This window comes from Gossypium arboreum, chromosome 9, assembly GCF_025698485.1.
Source record: "Gossypium arboreum isolate Shixiya-1 chromosome 9, ASM2569848v2, whole genome shotgun sequence".
In the NCBI taxonomy this organism is placed as follows: Eukaryota; Viridiplantae; Streptophyta; class Magnoliopsida; order Malvales; family Malvaceae; genus Gossypium; species Gossypium arboreum.
In genome coordinates, this window is record NC_069078.1 from 67220622 (window position 1) to 67242219 (window position 21598).

General features: G+C 29.4%; 1 protein-coding gene across 2 annotated transcripts; it reads right to left on the bottom strand.

Annotated features, from left to right (window-relative positions):
• Positions 1-2745: 2745 nt before the first annotated feature.
• Positions 2746-5991, bottom strand: LOC108455939 (B3 domain-containing protein At4g34400-like). 2 transcript variants are annotated; one of them, XM_017754520.2, is made up of 4 exons: positions 5852-5991; positions 3966-4109; positions 3351-3803; positions 2746-3250 (listed from the first exon to the last, which is right to left on the bottom strand). In XM_017754520.2, exons 2-4 carry the CDS (start codon positions 4041-4043, stop codon positions 2924-2926), a joined length of 858 nt encoding a protein of 285 aa, XP_017610009.1. In that variant the 5' UTR covers positions 4044-4109; positions 5852-5991; the 3' UTR covers positions 2746-2923. The 2 variants fall into 2 exon arrangements, with proteins under 2 accessions (XP_017610009.1, XP_052875283.1); XM_053019323.1 differs by lacking the exon at positions 5852-5991 and adding an exon at positions 4288-4709.
• Positions 5992-21598: the final 15607 nt, after the last annotated feature.

Genomic DNA, 21598 nt, shown 5'->3' on the forward strand with positions numbered 1-21598 from the left:
GGTTCAAAATTGTTTTCCTAAAACAAAAGCTAAAAAAAATTGCTTGACTTCAAAAACTGTCAGTTTAGTATTGCTTATGGCTTCAAAAGTACTTTTTCAAAAATAATGTAAAACAAAGCTATATATATATCTTTATCATACACATGTTATTACAAATATTTCCTAAAATTTTTCCACGATAAAATAATTATTCATAAAGAAAAATACTTAATTTTAATGAGTATTTTGTGTTTTTCATTTATGATTATAAGAGAATGTGATTTTTTAAAGGGACATTTGGTTCAAGAAATATAATGCAATAAACCTTTTTGGGATTTAGTGCTCTTAGTGTAGTTTTTCGTTATCATGTACTTGTAATTTTGAACAAACTGATTTAATAAAATTACATCATTTATATATTTATTTAAATAATAACAATTTTATAAAACACACGAGCAACCTATACATTGCACGAGATAAAAAAAATAGTATATATATTTATTTTATTTTCTTAACTTAATTTAACAACAACAATAATCTATAATATATACAAAAACACGAGTTTAAAAAATTTTGAACTGACGAGAGTACCATTTATTTTTCATTATATTACTAAATTCTCGTTTAAAAATAATTATAATATTTAATTTAAAATTATTAGCTAAAATTGAAATAAAATAGACGTTATGATAATTATACATTTAAAAGAAATATAATTTAATAGAATTTATGATAATGATATATTCAAAAATAATTATAGTTTAATTCACAATAATTAGTTTAAAAAGTCTTTACAACTATTAGTTAAAAAATTGTGCTAATTTTAACTTATGAAATGATCACAATCATGCGCGAATTTAAAACAATATGACTACAATTAAATCTCAAACTTGTCATTTATAAGTCAATTACCTATCTCATTGTTAAATGCACTTATCATTAACATTTGTAGTTCAATTGTAGACTTAATAGAATATATAGGATATGCGAAAAAATTCAATAATTTGAACTGAGGTGCCACTGTTATTTGCATGGGTGTGTTATTGCTACTTGTACCGTAGTGCCACAACACTTGCAACGTAGTGCCACTATCACTTGCGCATATAAAAAGTTTTCTAATGACATGTCATTTATATTCTACTAATTCTCATTTTGTCTACATAGGTATTTAAATATATATATATATATATATATATATATATATAATTTCACTACATTTCTCAATAAATAAAAACAATTCAAACTTTACTCTTTTTTGTTTTTTTTACGATTTAGTTCTTATCTATATAAAAACAACAATCATCACATTTCACTTTACATTTATTTTATCAACATTTAACACTTCACTTAAATGTTTTTATCTTATTATCCATTTCACCTATCCAACTTTTATGCTTTTTGCAATTTAGTCATTTTCCAAAATTCACTACACATAAACTATTCGATTCATTATAAGTTAACATCTTCACTTTCAAATACATTTCATAATACATATTGTCATTTTCATATACAAATAAATCCCATGAATATTACTAAAACCAAATTATCAAGTTTTCATTTAAATTTTAATTAGGTAAAGTAAAATTCTTGTGGTACTTACAATGAAATGCTTGGAATTAACTCTTTCTTCTTCCTTCACTCTTTTGTTACTTCTTCACCTTTATCTCCAACTTGATGTTCACTGCTCTTCTGTTTCTGTTCATTGACATAACACACATATACAATATTTAATATTAAAACAATAATCACAAACTATTTTCATGCACTTTTAATGAGATAAACATGAAATCCCTTAATAAAACTTCATCACTTCAACTTTTCTCAAATCCCTAACTTTTCTTCTCTCTCCTCAAATATGTATACTAGCTAACTTCACAAGAAATTAGCTTGTCATGGAGTTGTTCTTTTGATTTCACTAAAAATCTATGGAAGAAATTTGAAGTTTGAGCTTGAAAGGGTTGGTAATGGTGGAAAAAGGACCGAAAGGGAAGAAAATGAAAATTGGCTAAAATGGCATGACAGAGACGTGGAAGAGAAGATGAAGATGATGATGTTGAAAGACTTTTTCTACATCTTTTTATGTAAAAAAATCTATTTAATCTTTTTTGTATTTTAAATTATTAGTAATATTTAATAATAATAAAAATCTAATCATCCGTTGGAAATCCTTAACATTATTATTCATGAAGCAATAAATTGAGGTGACCTTAGGGTCATTTTCTTTAGAAAAAAAAATCTAATCATTATATCAAACAAGTAAATCACTTTGTACTTTAATCTCATCCACGACTTAAATGTACTTTCTTCTTTAACAAAAATATTTCTACTATTTAAATTGAATTCAAGTCAGACCAGCCTAAAATAAAAAATTTTTGCCTAAATTCGACTCAAGTCAGGGCCAAATAGATTACCGAACCCTTAGATAGGTCTAATAGACTACCCTTTAACTGAAGCTAATCAGGAAACATCTTAACCAAGTCGTTTGTAGTAAGTTGATAAAAAGCAACCGGTGGTAGAGCTGAGAAATTGAGAAACCATAATAAGTAACAACTCCATCTTTTAATCGGAGTATGGGCAAGTCCGAAACTAAGTATAATGGCATCCATAATGCAACAATTATGTATTAAAACTAACTGGTATGAGTTTTGTGCTGCTAGGCCATATTTAAATTATGGCATTTTTTTATCTGTTGATATAGTTTCAAAATAGCAACCCAACATACAATCAAGTTCCATACCAATTGAGAATGAAAGAAACTTAAGAAAATTTCCAATGAAACAGTATATATACATAGATATGATTGCTACAATCCTGAATAATTGACCAAACAACATTGCAAGTAAAAGAGAGGGCAATCCTAAATATTCATTTTCGAAAGCATTAAACCTTTACACCTCAACTACAAACCATGTCCTAATAAATCTACCCATGTCTAAATATGTTTTCACTTTTGCTTTTGCTTCTTGCTAGCCTTTATCCCCGACTCGGAAGGTTTCCAGCGACTAATAACATGAACTTGGATGGACTTGGTTTGCACACCAATTTCAGCTTGTTGTCCGTTTTCGAGCAGGAATTCACAAATGCAGGTGTCACGCTCCAGATTGACTTTGTTTCGATTCAACACACTTCTCCACCCCTTTATGCATGTTCGTTGGTCCTTCCATTTCACAACCTTCCCAATGCTTTTCCGGTTGTATGGGTCAACAAATGTAATTTTCTCCCCGTCTTCTAAACTCACTCCAAAATCTTTGGCTATACCAGTTGGAATATACTGAAATCGTGAAGCCATAAGTTAGTAGAAAATATTTAGACCATTCTTGGCTAATCATGCTAACATATGTTACCCAAAATTGAAATTTGTAGACACATACCAGTTCGTTCATCCTCTGTGAAGACTTTGTGGTCTTCGCCACAAAATAAGGATTCAAATGTTGAACATAATCTTCTGGATGGATCTCCTCATCCTCAACCTCCATAGAATCAGCTTCTTCATCGTTCATAGCATCATCGCTATTACTATCATCATCTTCTGATTCTGATTCTGACTCTGATTCTTCATCTTCCGACACCACATAAGGTATGCTCTTCTCACAAGCATCAAACTCATATATTTTCACATCGAACACACAACCACCGACATAATTGAAAATTAAAAAATTCCCATCCACTACAGAGTTTTCATCGATGAATCTTCTCCATCCCTTACGAAAATACATCTTGTTATCACATTTGACCAAGTCCACTTGCCAGCACTGACCATTACAATTTCTAAGGGTGGCTGTTGCAGGCGTCAATGGACAGACTATAGCAGTAGCTGGGATGAGCTACAGGTACAAAAAAGGAAGCTACATGTCAGTACATCCCTACCACTCTTGTTCAGCTCCTATGCTTTCTACACGTACAACATTACCACTACGATGTAAGAAAGCATTGTAACGGAGCAAGCAACCTCAAACACATCAAACTACAAAATTGGAAAGAATTACCGTGGAGTGAAGGCTGTGTGTGGCGAGGTAAACCTTGCAGAAGTTCTTAGCTTCAAAGTTGGACATCTTTTTTATCATTTAGATCCCAACGATAAAATTCTCATCAATTAAGTACCTTGACCAATTATTTCTGTCATTGAGCAGCTAGCAAAAATAATAAAATAATAAAAAATTTAAAACATTATAAATATGGAAATATAAATTCAAAAAATAAAAAAACCACAGGTGTAGAATGAAACTAGACAAGAGGATGTCTAGATCTATTATGAATATAAATTTATAAAAAAAATTATATTTTTTAGCAACAAGTTTTAACAAATGCCTGCACATTGTTGCATGTTCACAGAACAAAAATAAAGTGGCACAAGAGAGTTTGAGCTGTATTATTGGAATGAAGAGGTAGTTGTGACTGTGTCGTCCGCCGGACTGAGATCAGTGCGAAGCAATGTAGAGGATTCAGGGTATGAGCATACATCTTGACCCACAACTTTGCAATTCTACTGATTCCCAACCTAATCTCACCCACATTTTTCAGATCAAAAGAAGGTGGAAGTTTAGGTTTTGTTGGCTGCTGTATTTTCTTTGGTTCAACAAGACGTAGGGGAAAGTTAAAAGTAGTACAAGGGAGCTGTTCGGTTGCTCCTCTTGGGCTTGCCTTTTCATTTTACGGTGTTTTTCATTATGGTTAGTGTAAAAAATTTTGACGATCGGTCCCGAAATATTACCTAATTTACAAATAATCATGTGTTTGATAGAAGTGTAAATTAATGCATATTTATCACTAAGTTGGATGATATATGCAATATATCTAATTGTATTTTTTCAATTATACCTAATATAACTAAATGAATTACAAATTCTCGTCCTCACTCCAAAGTATCTTTTTCTCAAAATGAGTGTTAGTATTTAAAAGGTTTAATGATATATTTGACCACTAATATTTGTATATTTTGTTAAAATTACTCTAATTATATTTTTAATTTTTTTGACCATCAACCTTTGTTCTTTTTTTAATATGCTTCTTCTAAATTTAATGAATAAATTCTAAGTTTCAATTTTCTCTTCTTTCAAAAAGTTTTAATCTTTTATATACGTTTGTTTATTGAAATTTTTTTTACTGAATTAATTTTTTTAGATAATTACATTTATTTTCTTTAAATTAAGAGTTATTAATTTAATATATTATTTATTTATTTTATTATTTTTTACATATAATTATATTATTGAGTTATCTAAATAATAAATTAAATAAAATTCTACATCATCCACGTTACTATTATTAAATCTATTAGAGAAAGTATATTAAAAGAAAGGAACAAAGGTTGATAGTAAAAAAAAATTAAAAATACAATTAAGATTATTTTGACACACATGTAAACATTAGTTACCAAATTTTTTATTAAGATAGAGGTCCGAGTGCTGTATGTCAAATGCATGGGCTAATAAAGAAAGAAGACAAAATGGTTGCATGTATTTTATGAAGTGTGAACTGAGATGAGACAAGAGAGAAAGTGAAAGGAAAAATAAGGTGAAGGACTTGTCAAATGGTCTTTCGCTGGCAAATTTCATTTTTAATAATAAATACATTCATGTAATGGGAAGTTATTGATTATGGGACTTGAAAAAAAGGATAAAAAGGTATGTATTTGATCTATTTAGAGTTGTTTGGTTAGAATGGGGCATACAAATGTTGTAGGTTTATAGATGTAAGAACTAGAACAGCCAATTAAATAGTACCAAAACCATTAAAGACTGTCTTTGGTTTAGCAAAGGTTTTCAGATGTGCAGGTTCTTACATGGAAAACGGTCGAAGAACGAGGTTGCAAATCTACTAGCGACAGAAGGGCTAAGAAATGGCGACCAACAGGATGTTAATGGAGGAGTACCTGCTTATGCTGTGGAGATGGTGGACAGAGACCGTCGAAGGAGTGGACAAAGCTGCTAATGGGCGTCGCCCTAATGCTGTGTGAAATCAGGAGAGATTTTTTTTTGTTACCTCAGGAGAGGTGCTCATCTTTAATGCTGCTGAAGCATTTTGTTTTTCTAGAACAAACTCCTTTATTTAGCTGGGTTTGGGCTGATCTTTGGATTTTGACCAATTTGTATTTTGGACTCTCTGTTATGGGCTTTGTTTTTCAATAATAAAATCCTGCAAATTCTCAGAAAAAAGGAAAAAAAAAAAAACCCCAAAGCCAACCATTCGTTCTTCTATATTCGCTTTTCACAATTGCTCACGCCACATATATTATACTGATGCACAAACATCCGACTAATCTATGTTAGTCTTAAATTTCACTATTTGTTATTATCTTATTTTTTTAATATAAAAATTTAAATCCTAATTTAACAAATTAATTTACAAGAAAAGAAAGAGCCAGATCAGTAATCTTCTTTACTTTCGAAATTTAAAAATCTGAATGTGGAATTATTGATATTATAATCGTAAATTTCTAACATAAATGGAGGCACATAAGCATACGAATTTTGCTACAATTTCTTGCAAATTACTCAATTACTTAAATTAAATAAGATAAATTTTGGATACACATACATTCGCTACACATCATTACAAAGATTGACAAAGAATCAAATGGTACATGCTGTTACACTGAATCTGCTCGAAGTTTATTCTAAATAAGAAGAACAAAAGGCATGCAATTCATCAAGCTCCTTTGCCATTAAAGTATATGAAGGCGGTGAGAAGGAGTAAGAAGAGTATAAACACGGCAAAGACGACGCATTTAAGCTCCAAGGGGAAGGGGATTGCTATGGCGTGACAAAATGCAGCAGCAGCTACAAGGACCTCAATTTTTTCTAATGTTTCTGAAGTTTGGGTAAAACTTGTTTTGATAAACAAAACCAGTAAGAAAAGTTTGAAATCAAGTAGGACAAGAAAGGAAAGCACAACCAAAGAAATATTGGGTTGATTTTGATCGGTTTGGGCGTATTGGAATTGGAGCACGGTAACGGGATACGAAAAACAAAATGAGAGGACTGCGTTTATCCATTGCAGATGCTGCTGAGCTACTGCAAGTTTCCGTTGGGAGAGAGTTGGTGGCAGCGGTTGTTGTTGGGGAAGCGGCGGTGTATGTTGTGGTGGTGATTGAAAGTCAACAAAGTATATGAAGGCGGTGAGAAGGAGTAAGAAGAATATAAACACGGTAAAGACGACGCATTTAAGCTCCAAGGGGAAGGGGATTGCTATGGTGTAACAAACTGCAGCAGCAGCTACAAGGACCCCAACTTTTTCTAATGTTTCTGAAGTTTGGGTAGAAATTGGTTTGATAAACAAAGCCAGTAAGAAAAGTTTGAAAGTAAGTAAGACGAGAAAGAAATCACAATCAAAGAAACATTGCTTTGATTTTGATCGGTTTGGACGTATTGGAATTGGAGCACGGTAATGGGATACGAAAAACAAAATGAGAGGACTGCGCTTTTCCATTGTAGATGTTGCTGAGCTGTTGCAAGTTTCTGATGGGGGGTAATTGGTGGCAGCGATTGTTGTTGGGGAAGCGGCGGTGTATGTGGTGGTGGTGATTGAAAGGCGGAGTGGTTGAGGGTATGAAATGGTGAGTCTGGATGTAAGGTTTCATTTGCAGAAGAAGGTGGTGGTTGTTGCTGGTGCAATTCAAGGTTGGGTGGTGGTGGTGGCGGCTGTGACGAGTGTGGTATTAATAATATAGGACATATTGAAACAAAAAATGCCTTCAATTTGTTTAGCAAGTCCATGTTTAAGGTGTTGGTGAAGGTGAAACTGAGGATGGGCAGAGTTATTTATATGTGTGGGATTGGCTAAAAGAAAAAAGTTGATGTTATGGAAAGAAATGAAAAATTCAGGAAAAAAAGAAAAAGGCAGTGTAATAACACTATAATGTAAGCAAGCCAAGCGGATATCCAACTTGAAATTACAATTAGAGAGGCTTTGGCCTTGGCCTTAATGTAGAAGAAATGAATAAAAAAATGCAGGAAAATAGAATGGTCAAAAGGGTGGGGCCAATATTGGCTGCAAGTAGTGGAGCTCCGGGCCTCTCCATCTTATGTTCATATAGGAGAAAAGAAATGGAACATTATAGGCATCGGGTTCAACTTAGTTGCCTCTATCTCACATTGGATTAATAATCTTGTTTATAGAGTTCCCTGGGGAATGGAGGTCAGAATGCTGTATGTCAAATGCATGGGTTAGTAAAGAAAAAAGACAAAAAGGTTGCATATATTTTATGTAGTACAAGAGAGAAAGTGAAAGGAAAAATAAAGGGAAGGAGTTGTGAAATTGCCTTTCCTTTAGCAAATTAAAGATTAAAACAAAATGGATACGATGAACACCAAAGTGGCATTAAAGATTGTGGGGGGGGGGGGGGAATGGAGTGGAGCTCCGAATATTGTACTAGTCTGTATGACATGTTTTTCAACCTTTGTGATCAAAATGTCAAGTCATAAGTTGTAATGCTACGTTTTTCCTCATTCTTTTAACATATAATCTATGTTCTTTTTGTGGTTGATTTTTTAAAACGAGAAAGATTCCAAAAAGAAAGAGTTGTTTAGAATCTGAAGGTTGGATTTGGGGTCCATTATAAATTTCTAACTCAATACAAATTTTTAGTTAAAATAGAATAAATTGATGGGTTGAATTGAAGTTTAATTTTAAAAATTATTTTAATATTAATAATAAACATAATGTTTATATTTAACATTTTATCCTTAATTCTTTTTATTATCAAATCAAGTTAAGTTTAGATAATCAAAAAATTATTTATCTAAAATTTAGTGGATATGATTTTTTAAAAGCTTTTAATAATAACAAATTATTTTATAAATTTATATATTTTTATAATTATATATAATATTCGATCTCACTTAACAAAAACTTTTATCTATTTTAATATTGTTTGTTGTCCTATGCTTCTTTAGTTTATTTTCTTATTTTTTGATAATGATGATTATGCATGGTTTTTGTTGACATATTTTCAATTCATTCAGGAAAACTTTGCTAAGGTTGTCGGTTCAAAGTTGACCATTAATGATTTTGAGATTATCCAATCTTAAACTTGTTCATGTGTTATCTTTTTTTAGTTTAAAGAACTATTCAAAATTTAGGAAGTTTTTAATAAAAATATTAAATTTGAAAATAGTTTTGGATAAAAAATTTGAACCCGTTTAAAATATAAGTCGAGCTCGGTTTTGAATATTTAAGTTCAATATCGATTTGACCTGTTTTTTAAGTTTACAATATTTTATGGGAGTAATTCATGATTTGACTCTTAAAATATATTTGTTTTCCGACTTTGGTATCTAAACTTTTTTTGTCCCAATTTAGTATCTAAGGTATTATTATGTTATATGTTTGGTTCTATTTTTTTAAACTTTGCTAAAAAAATATGAAGGCCAATAAAAATATGCAGCGTGGCATTGTAAATTAAAAATTATATTTTATTCAATTTATTTTAAAGCTTATTGAAAATATAAATAAATATATAAAATTTAGAAAATATATAATAAAATATATTGTTAAAATAGAAAATTTTCAAAATGATAAAAGTAGAAATTCATTACTTTCATGAAATAATTAAATGTTTTTAACTTAAAAATTTAAAAATCTGGGTAATTTGTGTTTCTCTTAGTGTTCTTCTTTTTCTACTAATCTTCATCAACAAATTTGAAACCAATATGCTGAAATTTATAAAATTTACCTAATTCTAATTAGAAAACAATTCGACGTGAACAAAGACAACACAAATAACAACCCAAAATTGTTTTAAGTAATCTAAGAGTAATTTCATTGTACAAAGTAAAAAATTTTCAGAAAGCATATATCAATGTGAGACACCCAAACAAACCTAGACAAAACTATCTAAAAAAAACAAAACTTAGTAAAAAAGCTGCAAAAAGTGGAGCATCCCTTCAACAATACGAGATTATTGCTTGCAAATAAATGGTCAGCAAGGTCCAGGTGGCAAAACCCCCAATTGTTTTCTTCCATTGTGAGAGATAATTAGCAGCGGCAATGGCGATGATGCAATGGGGATAATAAGCAGAGGTAATTCTCATGAGCTGCAGATCAAAATCCATGATAATTGCACAAATAGTGTCCCATAAAGGTCAATTAATAGAATAGGGCTCGTTTAACCCACAAATAGTGTCGCATAAAGGTAAATAGTATAAATCCTAAAGGGATAAGATTGTATAGAATTTAAATCCCTTAATACTCTCAATTGTAGATAGATTCTAATCTTGATCGTCGATAAAAACTCAATCTAGACCGTTGGTTCTAGAAGAGCCCAACTATAAATAGAGGTCTCATCACTTTTTCAATTCTCATTTTGCAAAAGTTAGGCTGACTTAGGTGCATTTGAAGCAAATAAATTGCTTAGAGCCACACGGATTTCAAGACAAAAGGTATAGCCCCATGATAACCGGTATTCGAGCTAAGGTTCGAAGGTGCTTTGAGATGACGAAAGGAGAAGACAAGTAGAATGTCCCGATGGAGATCTGTCAAAGGTCCAAAAAAAATAGCAGATTTAGAGATATGTTGTTGGCTTTGGAAAGTCGTATGGTCCATCTCGAGGAATCCATAGGTGAAGTGAAGGAAACACTCAAAGTAGTAGAGACACATTAATGAGTTAAATACGATGAAAGAGCAGTTCAAGGAATATGTGATAGAAGCCCTTAGTTCCAATATGGATGCAGTGGAAGCGTTCCTCAATACTATTGTGGGTAAGCTGAAAGAAAAAAAAATGATGCTCTTGAAGTTGTGATGATAGCTATGACGGAAGAAAATGAAGCCACAATGACGGCTTTGAACATAAAAATCATGGAGCTCGAGGGATAGCTTGCTATGTGCAGAGTTACTGTGGGTAAAAGGGTGTTGAGCGCAACACTAAAATAAGAGATTGATGTCCCCAAATCGAAAAAGTTTAAGGGGAAATGCCCGCGAGGGGAAAAAAATTAGTTTATTATATTATTTTATGTTTGAATTGTGTGATTATACTATTTAGTTTATATATATACATGTTTAGTTTCGGTAATTTTGGCATCTAAAGGACTAAACCATAAAGTATGAATTAAATGACAACTATGAATTGATACGAGGTATAGAAGGGTAAAGAAATGTGTATATGGATTAGACATAATGTATAAACTGTTATAAAGAGATTGAATTGATATGGAAATGGCATTAAAGCCCTTGTGAACTTAGTAAACGATTGGGATATGAATAGCATACCATTAGGGTTTCAAAAAGAAATAGGTGTCATGATCAGTGATTAATTTGATGGCTTAAGGTTCAACATATGTTGTGGATTCTCTGAAACTAGTGCTAGCAACATCGAACCAAGCTAGTGTTAGCAACCCTGATTCGAAGCTAATGTTAGCAGCCCAATAATGTCAACATATGTAATCAAACTAGCCCCGAGTAACCGAATTCAATTTACTTTAGTTTTCCAAGCGAAAGACGGAAATGGAAATGGTACCATATGAAAATGAAATGGTTGGAATGAAAATGTATATATGAATGAAATTATATGCATAAGTTATAAGTTGAAAATGAAATAGTTAGTATATGACATATGATGGAATATTATATGTTTATTATGATTGTATTATGAGTTCATGACTTGTAATCGAACTAACCCATTTGATATATTTATTGAAATGCTTATGAAAGTGTAAGGTTGCCAAAGATGCCATGTTAGATATCAATCTATTACAATTGTATAAATTTTTAAAATGTTAAGGTAAGTCAAATAAATTTGGTATGGATTTACTAAGCATTCAAAATGCTTACTAGTTGTCTACCTTTCCTTGTAGATCTTCGATTTTGTGGAATGTGTCAGATGGTTCACCACAAAACTCACACTATCCTATTATTGATTCGATAGTCTTTTGCTTATTTTAATAAGGTATGCAGTTTATTTATTTAGATGGGACATACAAATGTTATAGGTTCATGGATGTAAGAAAGCATAAAAGCCATACATCACTTTCCAATGTTCACATTGTATTTACATTCGAAATCAACAGTAAGAAAGCCAATTCAATAATACCAAAAATCAACAATCTATTATTCTATATTTGCACACGCATATATAGTCATATATGCACAAACATCCGACTAAACTATGTTTTTGCCAATGTTTATGTTTAAACTCGTCCACCTTATACTATGTCGAGCTCAGATGTGTTCAGTTCACGTCAAAATGAAATATCTTTAATTCAACTAACCTTTTGATTATTCTACATTCACTGCGTTGGTTAAATTGAGTTAATAAAATTTTGATGGTCTAGATTTAAATTTTATTATGTGTAAATATCATGAGTGGATTTTCTTTCAAATGATTTTGAATTTAAGTCTGATTATGTGTGAGATTTATCCAAATTTATTATGATTTAGGTTTGGATATTTTTTGATTTTTAATATGGTATGCTTTGTATTGAGCTTGTTCTAATTCTAGTTGATCATACATGTATAATATGTGATTTATATTGTATTTGTACTTGTAATTTTTTAAAATTATTTAAATTTTAGCATAGTTGACAAAGACAAAAGCTTTAGTTCATAAGAATTCAAGTTCAAGATTTATCATGCTAAATTTTATATGCAAGTCTTGAATAGACACTTTATTGTTACTTTAATTTTTTTAATATAAAAACTTAAAATCTCTTGCTGCACTCAATTTAATAATTTAATTTACATGAAGAGACAGCGCCAGAGCAGTAATCTTCTTTGCATTCGAAATTTAACAGAACTGAATATAGAATTATTGGTATCATAATAGTAAATTTCTCACATAAATGGAAGCACATAAGCATACAAATTTTGCTACAATTCCCTGCAAATTACTCAATTACCTGAATGAAATAAGATAAATTTTGGATACTCATACATTCACTTTCATTACAAAGATTGACAAAGAAATCAAATGGTCCATGTTGTTACACTGAATCTGCACGAAGTTTATTCTAAATAAGAACGAAAGGCATGCAATTCATCAAGCCCCTTTGCCATTGAAGTATATGAAGGCGGTGAGAAGGAGTAAGAAGAGTATAAATACGGCATAGACGACGCATTTAAGCTCCAAGGGGAAGGGGATTGCTATGGCGTGACAAAATGCAGCAGCAGCTACAAGGACTCCAACTTTTTCTAATGTTTCTGAAGTTTGGATAGAAGTTGGTTTGATAAACAAAGCCAGTAAGAAAAGTTTGAAAGTAAGTAGTACGAGAAAAGAAAGCACAACCAAAGAAACATTGGGTTGATTGGTTTGGACGTATTGGAATTGGAGCACGGTAATGGGATACGAAAAACAAAATGACAGGACTGCGTTTATCCATTGCAGATGCTGCTGAGCTGGGAGGGAGTTGGTGGCAGCGGTTGTTGTTGGGGAAGCGGCGGTGTATGTGGTGGTGGTGATTGAAAGTCAACAAAGTATATGAAGGCGGTGAGAAGGAGTAAGAAGAATATAAACATGGCAAAGGCGAAGCATTTAAGCTCCAAGGGGAAGGGGATTGCTACGGCATAACAAATTGCAGCAGCAGCTACAAGGACTCCAACTTTTTCTAACATTTCTGAAGTTTGGGTAGAAATTGGTTTGATAAACAAAGCCAATAAGAAAAGTTTGAAAGTAAGTAGGATGAGAATGGAAAGCACAACCAAAGAAACATTGGGTTGATTTTGATCGGTTTGGACGTATTGGAATTGGAGCACGGAAATGGGATACGAAAAACAAAGTTAGAGGACTGCGCTTCTCCATTGTAGATGCTGCTGAGGTGTTGCAAGTTTCTGATGGGAGGGAATTGGTGGCAGCGATTGTTGTTGGGGAAGCGGCGGTGTATGTGGTGGTGGTGATTGAAAGTCGGAGTGGTTGAAGGTCTGAAATGGTGAGTCTGGGGGCAAGGTTTCATTTGCAGAAGGTGGTGGTTGTTGCTAGTGCAATTCAAGGTCGGGTCGTGGTGGTGGCGGCTGTGACGAATGTGGTATTAATAATATAGGACACATTGACACAAAAAATGCCTTCAATTTGTTTAGCAAGTCCATGTTTAGAGTGTTGGTGAAGCTGAAACTGAGGATAGGCAGAGCTATTTGTATGTATGGGATTGGCTAAAAGACAAAAGTTGATGTCATAAAAGAAATGAGAAATTCAGAAATAAAAAAATGGCAGTGTAATGGCACTATAATGTAAGCAAGCCGAGCGGATATCCAACTTGAAAGTATAACTAGAGAGGGTTTGGCCTTGGCCTTGATGTAGAAGAAATAAATAAAATAAATAAAGGAAAATACAATGGTCAAAAGGATGGGGACAACATTGGTTACAAGTAGTGGAGCTCCGTGACTCAATCTTATGTTCCTATAGGAGAAGAGAAATGGAACATTATAGGCATTGGGTTCAACTTAGTTGACTTTATCTCACACTGAAACACATTAGTTCATAAACCTTAATCATTTAGATTCTCAACTCTAAAATCTTCAAAAGAATCTATAGTAGAGATTGGTTCATCATTGTAAGTTAATGTTTTTCTTTATTATTTAATTTTTCTTTTTTTAAACACTATTTTTCTTTTTTACAGTGAGTTGAATGCTTAAAATATGTATATATTTTGAGTCATTAAAAATGCTATTTCAAATTAGGATTATCTTTCGATTGAAGCTAATTAAGAAAGTACTTCGTAGTAAGTTCATAAAAAGCAACCATAACAACTCCATCTTTTAATCGGGCTATGGGAAAATCTAAAACTAAGTTGTCTCCATTATTTTCTACTGACAAAAAGAGGAAGAATATCTAAAGGCGTACAAAAGGTTTGGATGAGTAAATGTATAATGAAAGTTTTTGTATTAAAAATTAAATTATTTTTCGTATTTTTATTTAAAAATTAGACAAATTACTCCATGTACATTAGATCAAAAAATAAAGTGATCCTATTATTAAATTTTTTTTTTATCTATTTCTAATGTTAAAAACTAGTCTATCTACATTAGCATGAGGTACATATGACACACCACATGTCATTGTATGGTTATTCCGTTAGCTATCCTAGTTTTCAACTGTATAATTGGATGAAATTTTTAACAAATTGGACCAATTTGCTCTTTTATCTAATGTAAAGAGATTAAGTTACACATTTTTTAATAGAGAAGGCAAAATGTAATCTAACTATTAATATTAATACAGAGACCTTCATGATACTTTTACCAGTTTGTTTGAAGTGTTTTTCAACTTTTTTATAAGTTAGTAATCTACTAAGTTTTCCTCATCATTTTCACATATAATTTTTTTTATAAATCTCAAAAGTATACATGAACTTTGGTTTAATATGTAAATTTATACATGAATTTTGATTTTGTACAATTTTATACATAAAATCTTGAATTGATGCAATTCTTACAAATTATTAAAACAATTATTGATATAGCATCATTTTGTATTTATATATTGCATAAAAAATAATTATATTTACTAATAGAAAAATAAATCGATGTACGTATTTCTTTAAACGTGTATGATTGAATTAAAATTAAAATTTTATGTACATAATTGAACCATAATCAAAGTTCATGTATAATTTTAAATTTATCTTTTTTATAGATATTTTTTTAAGATAGTAGAGTCCAAAGAAAAGGTTGTCCACAATTTGAATATTAAATCTAAGGTTAATTGTAAATTTGATATTAATAATGATTCAATTTTTAACGGTGTAAAAAAAAATTGATTTTGGATCGAATTTATTGAATCGAGATAGTAAATAATTAAAATAGGATAATCACGTGTCAAATATGGAATGGAGAGGTTGAAATGTTAAGAGGTATTGAATTAAATCCGCTATTAAAAATAGTACAGGGACAAAATTACTTAGTGATGAAAGTGTGTGGGAATTGATTTTTAAATCTAGTAAGTGGCAATTAAACTAAGGTCATATAAGAAATTAAACCATTTTTATGGCATATGATTAATTACTAATGGTGTCATCATTTTTCACTAATAAGTTTACGCTCATTAAGCTTTTGATTACTAAGATTAAATTAATTACCCATATATAACAAAGAAAATATTTGTATATATTTAAATGATATTTATAATATTAAAACACCTCAATTGTTATTTACTTATTATCCTATAAATTCTAATATTTATTAATTTATTATATAATATAAGTATTTATTCAGCCTAATCTGGAGATAAAATCGCTTGGGCTTTTCAACTTTAAACATTAAAATGGAAAAGAAACCTTGAAAAAATAAAAAGTGTCATGGTAAATTTTAAAAAAAAAAAAGTTAAGTGCACTAAAGAAGAAATCATCAATAAGCAACTGGAGGTGTAACACAGTAATAATCAGCGAGATCTAACTAGCCATCAAATGAGGCCTTAAAAGGATAAATATCATATCATATATATATATATATATAAAAACCTTAATACAATGTGGAATTTGATATATAGATTTTGATTTGGTATAATTATCTATATAAAATTTGGATTGTGGTTTATATGTATACATGAAATTTTGATTTTAATTCAATTGTACATATTTAAATAAATGAATATATACATTTGTTTCAATATCGGATTAATATAATTGTTTGTATATGCAATATATCAATGTAAAAATAATGTTAATTCGATAATGTTGTCAATGATTTGTGAAAATTGAATCAAATCAAATTTCATGCATAAAATCGCAAAAATCAAAGTCCATGTACAACATTTCACATTGGATTAATGTCATGTATAGTTCGATATTTATCCCTATTTATAATAAGTTTTATTCTTCTAGGACATTTTAGTCTTTTTAAAATACGAAAATGTTCTTTCTTATTTAAAATAAGTCATATTATTTTAGGGTATTATAGTCTTTTTCTTATTTTTAAAAGACCAATAAATAAATAATGATATTTAAACCCATGATATTTTGGTTGATGAAACTTTAATTTTACCACTCAACCAATATTTTATTATAAATTATTTTATACATTTTAATTTTATTATGTATAATTTATTACCTCCATCAATCATACTATTATTTAAACTCCTAATTGAGTTGGTGTTATGGGTCAATCGGACACGAACTTGATTAAGAAAATTATGAAAATATTCTTTCATATTTAAAATAATTTATATTATTTTAAGATATTTTAGTTTTTATTTTTTAAAAACCAATAAATAATTTGCAAATAATTTGAACTTGTGACATTTGGGTTAATAAAACTATATCATTCAACCGATGCTTTTCCTATACAATGATGATTTGAATCTAAACTATTCTTGGAAAAGATGAATACTTGACTAATAGGTCGTAACTTGGGGTTCCAATTAACCAATGCTTTGTCATGTAATGTTTTGAACATTTTAATTTTAATTAAGCTCCTAATTGAGTTAGTATCATGAATTAACCGAATACCAAAAAATTGGGTAAAACTAATTTATCATTTCTATTAAATGATTACTATTATTATTTTAATGACATTTTGTCTTTTCATACTTTATATCATTTTAAATAAACTAACTAAAATTAACATATCTAAGTTTCAAAGATATGTTCATTGGATTTATAAACAAGTTTTTTTTTTAACCACAACATCAATAATAATAAAGTAATTTTTTTTAAATTTAATTTTTTACATAAAATATTTTCTCTCACCTATATAGTGTATCTATATTATTATTTAAACTCTTAATTGAGTTGATGTTATAAGTCAATCGAGAACCAACTCGATTATAAAAATTACAAAAATATCCTTTCATATTAAAAAATTTATATTATTTGAAGGTGGTTTAATCTTTTACTTTATAAAACTAATAAAAATTATATATAGTAAAATTTGAACGTATGTCATCATTTATATCAATAAATCCTCAACTTTTCCATTAAGCCAAAACTTTATTTTAATTTAATATTTATATTTTAATTGCATTATGCACAGTTTATCACCTTCATCATTGTGTATGTATATATATTGATAATATTATTGATTGAATTGGTGTAAAAATTAACTCGATATCAACTTAAGATTGATGACAACATCATTATAAGCAATTGTAGTACATTTAATATTATTAATATATGTTTTACGTGTTTAAATTTTATTTACTCATAATTTAATATTTTTTATTTTAATGTTATTATTAATTAGTTTCAAACATATGTTTCGTTATTTATTTATGTTATTTTTAAAAACATTCCCGTATTTTAAATACGTAGTAGAATTTATAGTATATATTACTAGTTATTTTTTTTATTTTCGACCAAAAATATCAAAATCCTAAATTTTATTAGGATTATTATTTATTATTTATAATAAAAATATTATGTATTTAATCACAATAAAACTCATATCTTCCAAATTATTGCAACAAGATACTAACCTCAAATGTATTATTTCTTTAAATTCCCAAAGCAAGCATTGGAAATTTTAAAAACCTCATCAAACGACTTATAAAAGGAAAATGTTTAGTTGATGGTATAAATTTTAAATTATTTTTCGAATTTTAAAATATTCTAATTAAATTCTTAAACTATCTGTAACAGCCAAATTTTTCAGTAGTGTCGGAAACAGTGATTCGAGATCACTAAATCCGATGAGTAAGTTTAGAAATTTTAACAAATAATAATTATAGGCCAAGCGAACTTAAAAAAATTATTTTTAATTAGTGAATTTTGCGATTTTAAAAGAATTAATCAAGTAAATTTAGTTGGAAACGAGGTATCGAGACCTCGGATTTATAAACCGAGCCATAAATATTTTTATAAATATTTATGGAGTGTTATTAAGTTAGTATTAAAGATTCGTTAGAAAATTTTAACTTTTGGTTAGTCAATTAATTAAAAAGGACTAAATTGAAAATAGTGAGAACTTTATTAAATTGTGATTAAATAGTTTAAGTGATTAAAAGGAGAGATTTAAAAGGAAATTGGACCCAAATTGTATGGGCTGGACGGTTGGGCAAGAAAATCAGCAAAAAAGACAAGGAGAAACAAGGGTAAAATGGGAAATTTTACAAATTAAACATATAAAACAAGACAAATTTGAAAAATCTAGAGATATCATCATTTTTATTCAGAAAAAACGCCAGGGGAGGTCTGAAAGCTGCTGGTTTTTCATACTTTGACATATGTGAGTTCAATTCTTACCCTTTTCTTTGAGATTTTTATATTTTTGTGACTTTTACAATTAGGTCCAAGTGTTTAATTCATTAGTTTTTGATTTTATGAACAAAATTAAAAGCTATCATTGATAAGTGTTAGCTGTTTATGATGAAATAAAATGAATTTGAAGCTTTGATTTTGTTGTTTGATGATTTTATCAAGTAATTTCAATAGAAATTGATTTTAGGACCTAATTGTGAAAAAGTTATGAATTAAGGTTTAGTGTTAAAATTTTGATTTTCAAATATTGTGTAATAGTTTAGAATGATGGAATAAAATGTTAATTGAGAAAAATTAGCTTAATAGATGGGCTAATTGAGCAAGGACTGAATTGTATGACCTTTGAAATTTAGAGGAAAAATGGTAATAAACATCTTGAACTAAAACAATATTGGACAGCAGAAGTAGACTAACTTTGAAAAATCACCAAAAAATTGTATAAATCGAATTAGAAGATGAATAAAATATGAAATTAAAGCTTATTGAGTCTAGTTTTTAATAGAAGAAACGGTGTAAGCAATGGATTTGTAAATTATGAGATATAATAAATTTTGTGAGACAATATTAGAATGAATTCGGGTTCCCCTGTTTTGACTTTGAAAAATCACAAAAAATTGGATAAAATTAATTAGAGTCTCAAATTTATATGCTTAGAATCCTTAATGAGTCTATTTTCAATAGAAATCAATGGGAACATTATCCGAGTTTTGTACTATGATATAATTAATTTTTAGCGAAGAGAGGTCAGAACTGTTGGATAGTGAAATAGGGGAAACTTAAATGAATAAACTGTACTAATTGGCTATACCAAAAATTCTTAAAATTTTATGGTGGAATGATATGTGAGTCTAGTTTTATGAAAAATTTACGGATCTTAATTTTGAGCTCTGTAGCTCAAATTATAAATAATTGAGTGACTATGACTCGTGTGGATAGATTGATGTGAGCATTAATAAGTAAATTGTGAAATCGTACTTACAAGAATGTTGTATACATTAAGGATGTGGAATGGAGAGGAGGAGGAGGAAAAATATATATGAATATTCAGTTATCATGGCTAATTTGCATGTTTTAAGCTCATGGACTAAATTGAATAAAAGTAAAACTTTAGGGGGCAATTTTGTAAAAATATCAAAAATGACTAAATTGAAGGGAATAAATTGTTTTATTATCTAAATTAATAAATTGAATGAAATTATCAATTTAAGATTGGATGAAATTTGGGAAAATGGTAAATTACCAATATGCCCCTAAATCTTGGTATTTCTGCAATTTAGTCAGGTAGGTTCGGATACCCTGAATGAGCATGTAAATATGAAAATTTAAGTATTGTATCATATTTTATATGATATTTTGAATTGAATATATGAAAAGGATGTTACATGAAACATGAAAATGAATACTAAATAATATAAATTAATTGAAATTATTCTGAAAATTTCGGTAATGCCTCGTATCCTATCCCGGTCTCAGGTACGGTATGGGGTATTACACTATCAATATTATATCAATTAAAAAAATTTACTATCTTAGGTATTAGATTCCAGATTAGATTTAGGTGCGAAGGTAGAAAATTATTTTAAGGGGACCAAAATTAAATTGTAATTTTACAATAGTAAAAATATAATTTCACCATTTTAATAGCCTCTATCTTTATAAATTTTAAAGGATTAAATCAAAATTTTATCATTTTTAGGGGGCAAAGTGTAGTTTTATCTTTATTAATTTAAATTTTTAAAAATTCCAAAGGACTTAAATGAAATTTTTTCTATTTTAGAGGGGGTCGTGCCTCTACCAACCCCTTGGTTTCACCCCTATTTAGATTTGACATGGAACATATTTAAAATAAGTTGATCAAATTTTAAACACGTATATACTCACTACATATACAACTTGACAAATATCTTAGATTTAGTTCATGTACTTAAAATGTTCTACTCTTTTTTATTTAAAAATTTTAGTCCAATCATTAAAATCGTAAGTATTTTTTGCAACAACTCGTTTTCAGTGAAATCGGAACAGTAGTTTAGGGACCACAAATCCGAGTTCGGAAGAAAAATTATTTTAATATCATTTCATGGTCTGCATTATGATTGAGATATCATATAAAATTTTTGTTAAGAAAATTTTACTGATTACATGTTTAATTGATAAAAGGACCAAATTGCATAACATGCAAAAGTTGAATTCTAGTAGCTAAAGGGATCAAATAACTATGAAATTAACACTGGAAGTCCTTATATGGAAAATAGACCATTAATAGGAGTTAGTAGATAAGTATGGTGATTCATCCATGGAAAATTAAACAAAGAAAAGGATGAAATTGAAAAGATGAAATAATTAATGATAAATAATTAAAATCTAATATATCATCTTTTGTCATCATCTTTCTCAAATTAAAAACATGGAAACCCTAGCCATAAGAGCTTGAGCTCTAGCAAACTTATTTGGCTCAAATAAGTATGTATCATTGTCCCGCTTTTAGTAATTTTTATATTGTCGAG

Coding starts and splice junctions, on each gene's coding strand:
- LOC108455939 (XM_017754520.2), bottom strand. CDS start 4,043: ATGATAAAAAAGATGTCCAACTTTGAAGCTAAGAACTTCTGCAAGGTT. Junction 3,804..3,965: donor CACACAGCCTTCACTCCACG/GTAATTCTTTCC, acceptor TTGTACCTGTAG/CTCATCCCAGCTACTGCTAT. Junction 3,251..3,350: donor CACAGAGGATGAACGAACTG/GTATGTGTCTAC, acceptor TCACGATTTCAG/TATATTCCAACTGGTATAGC.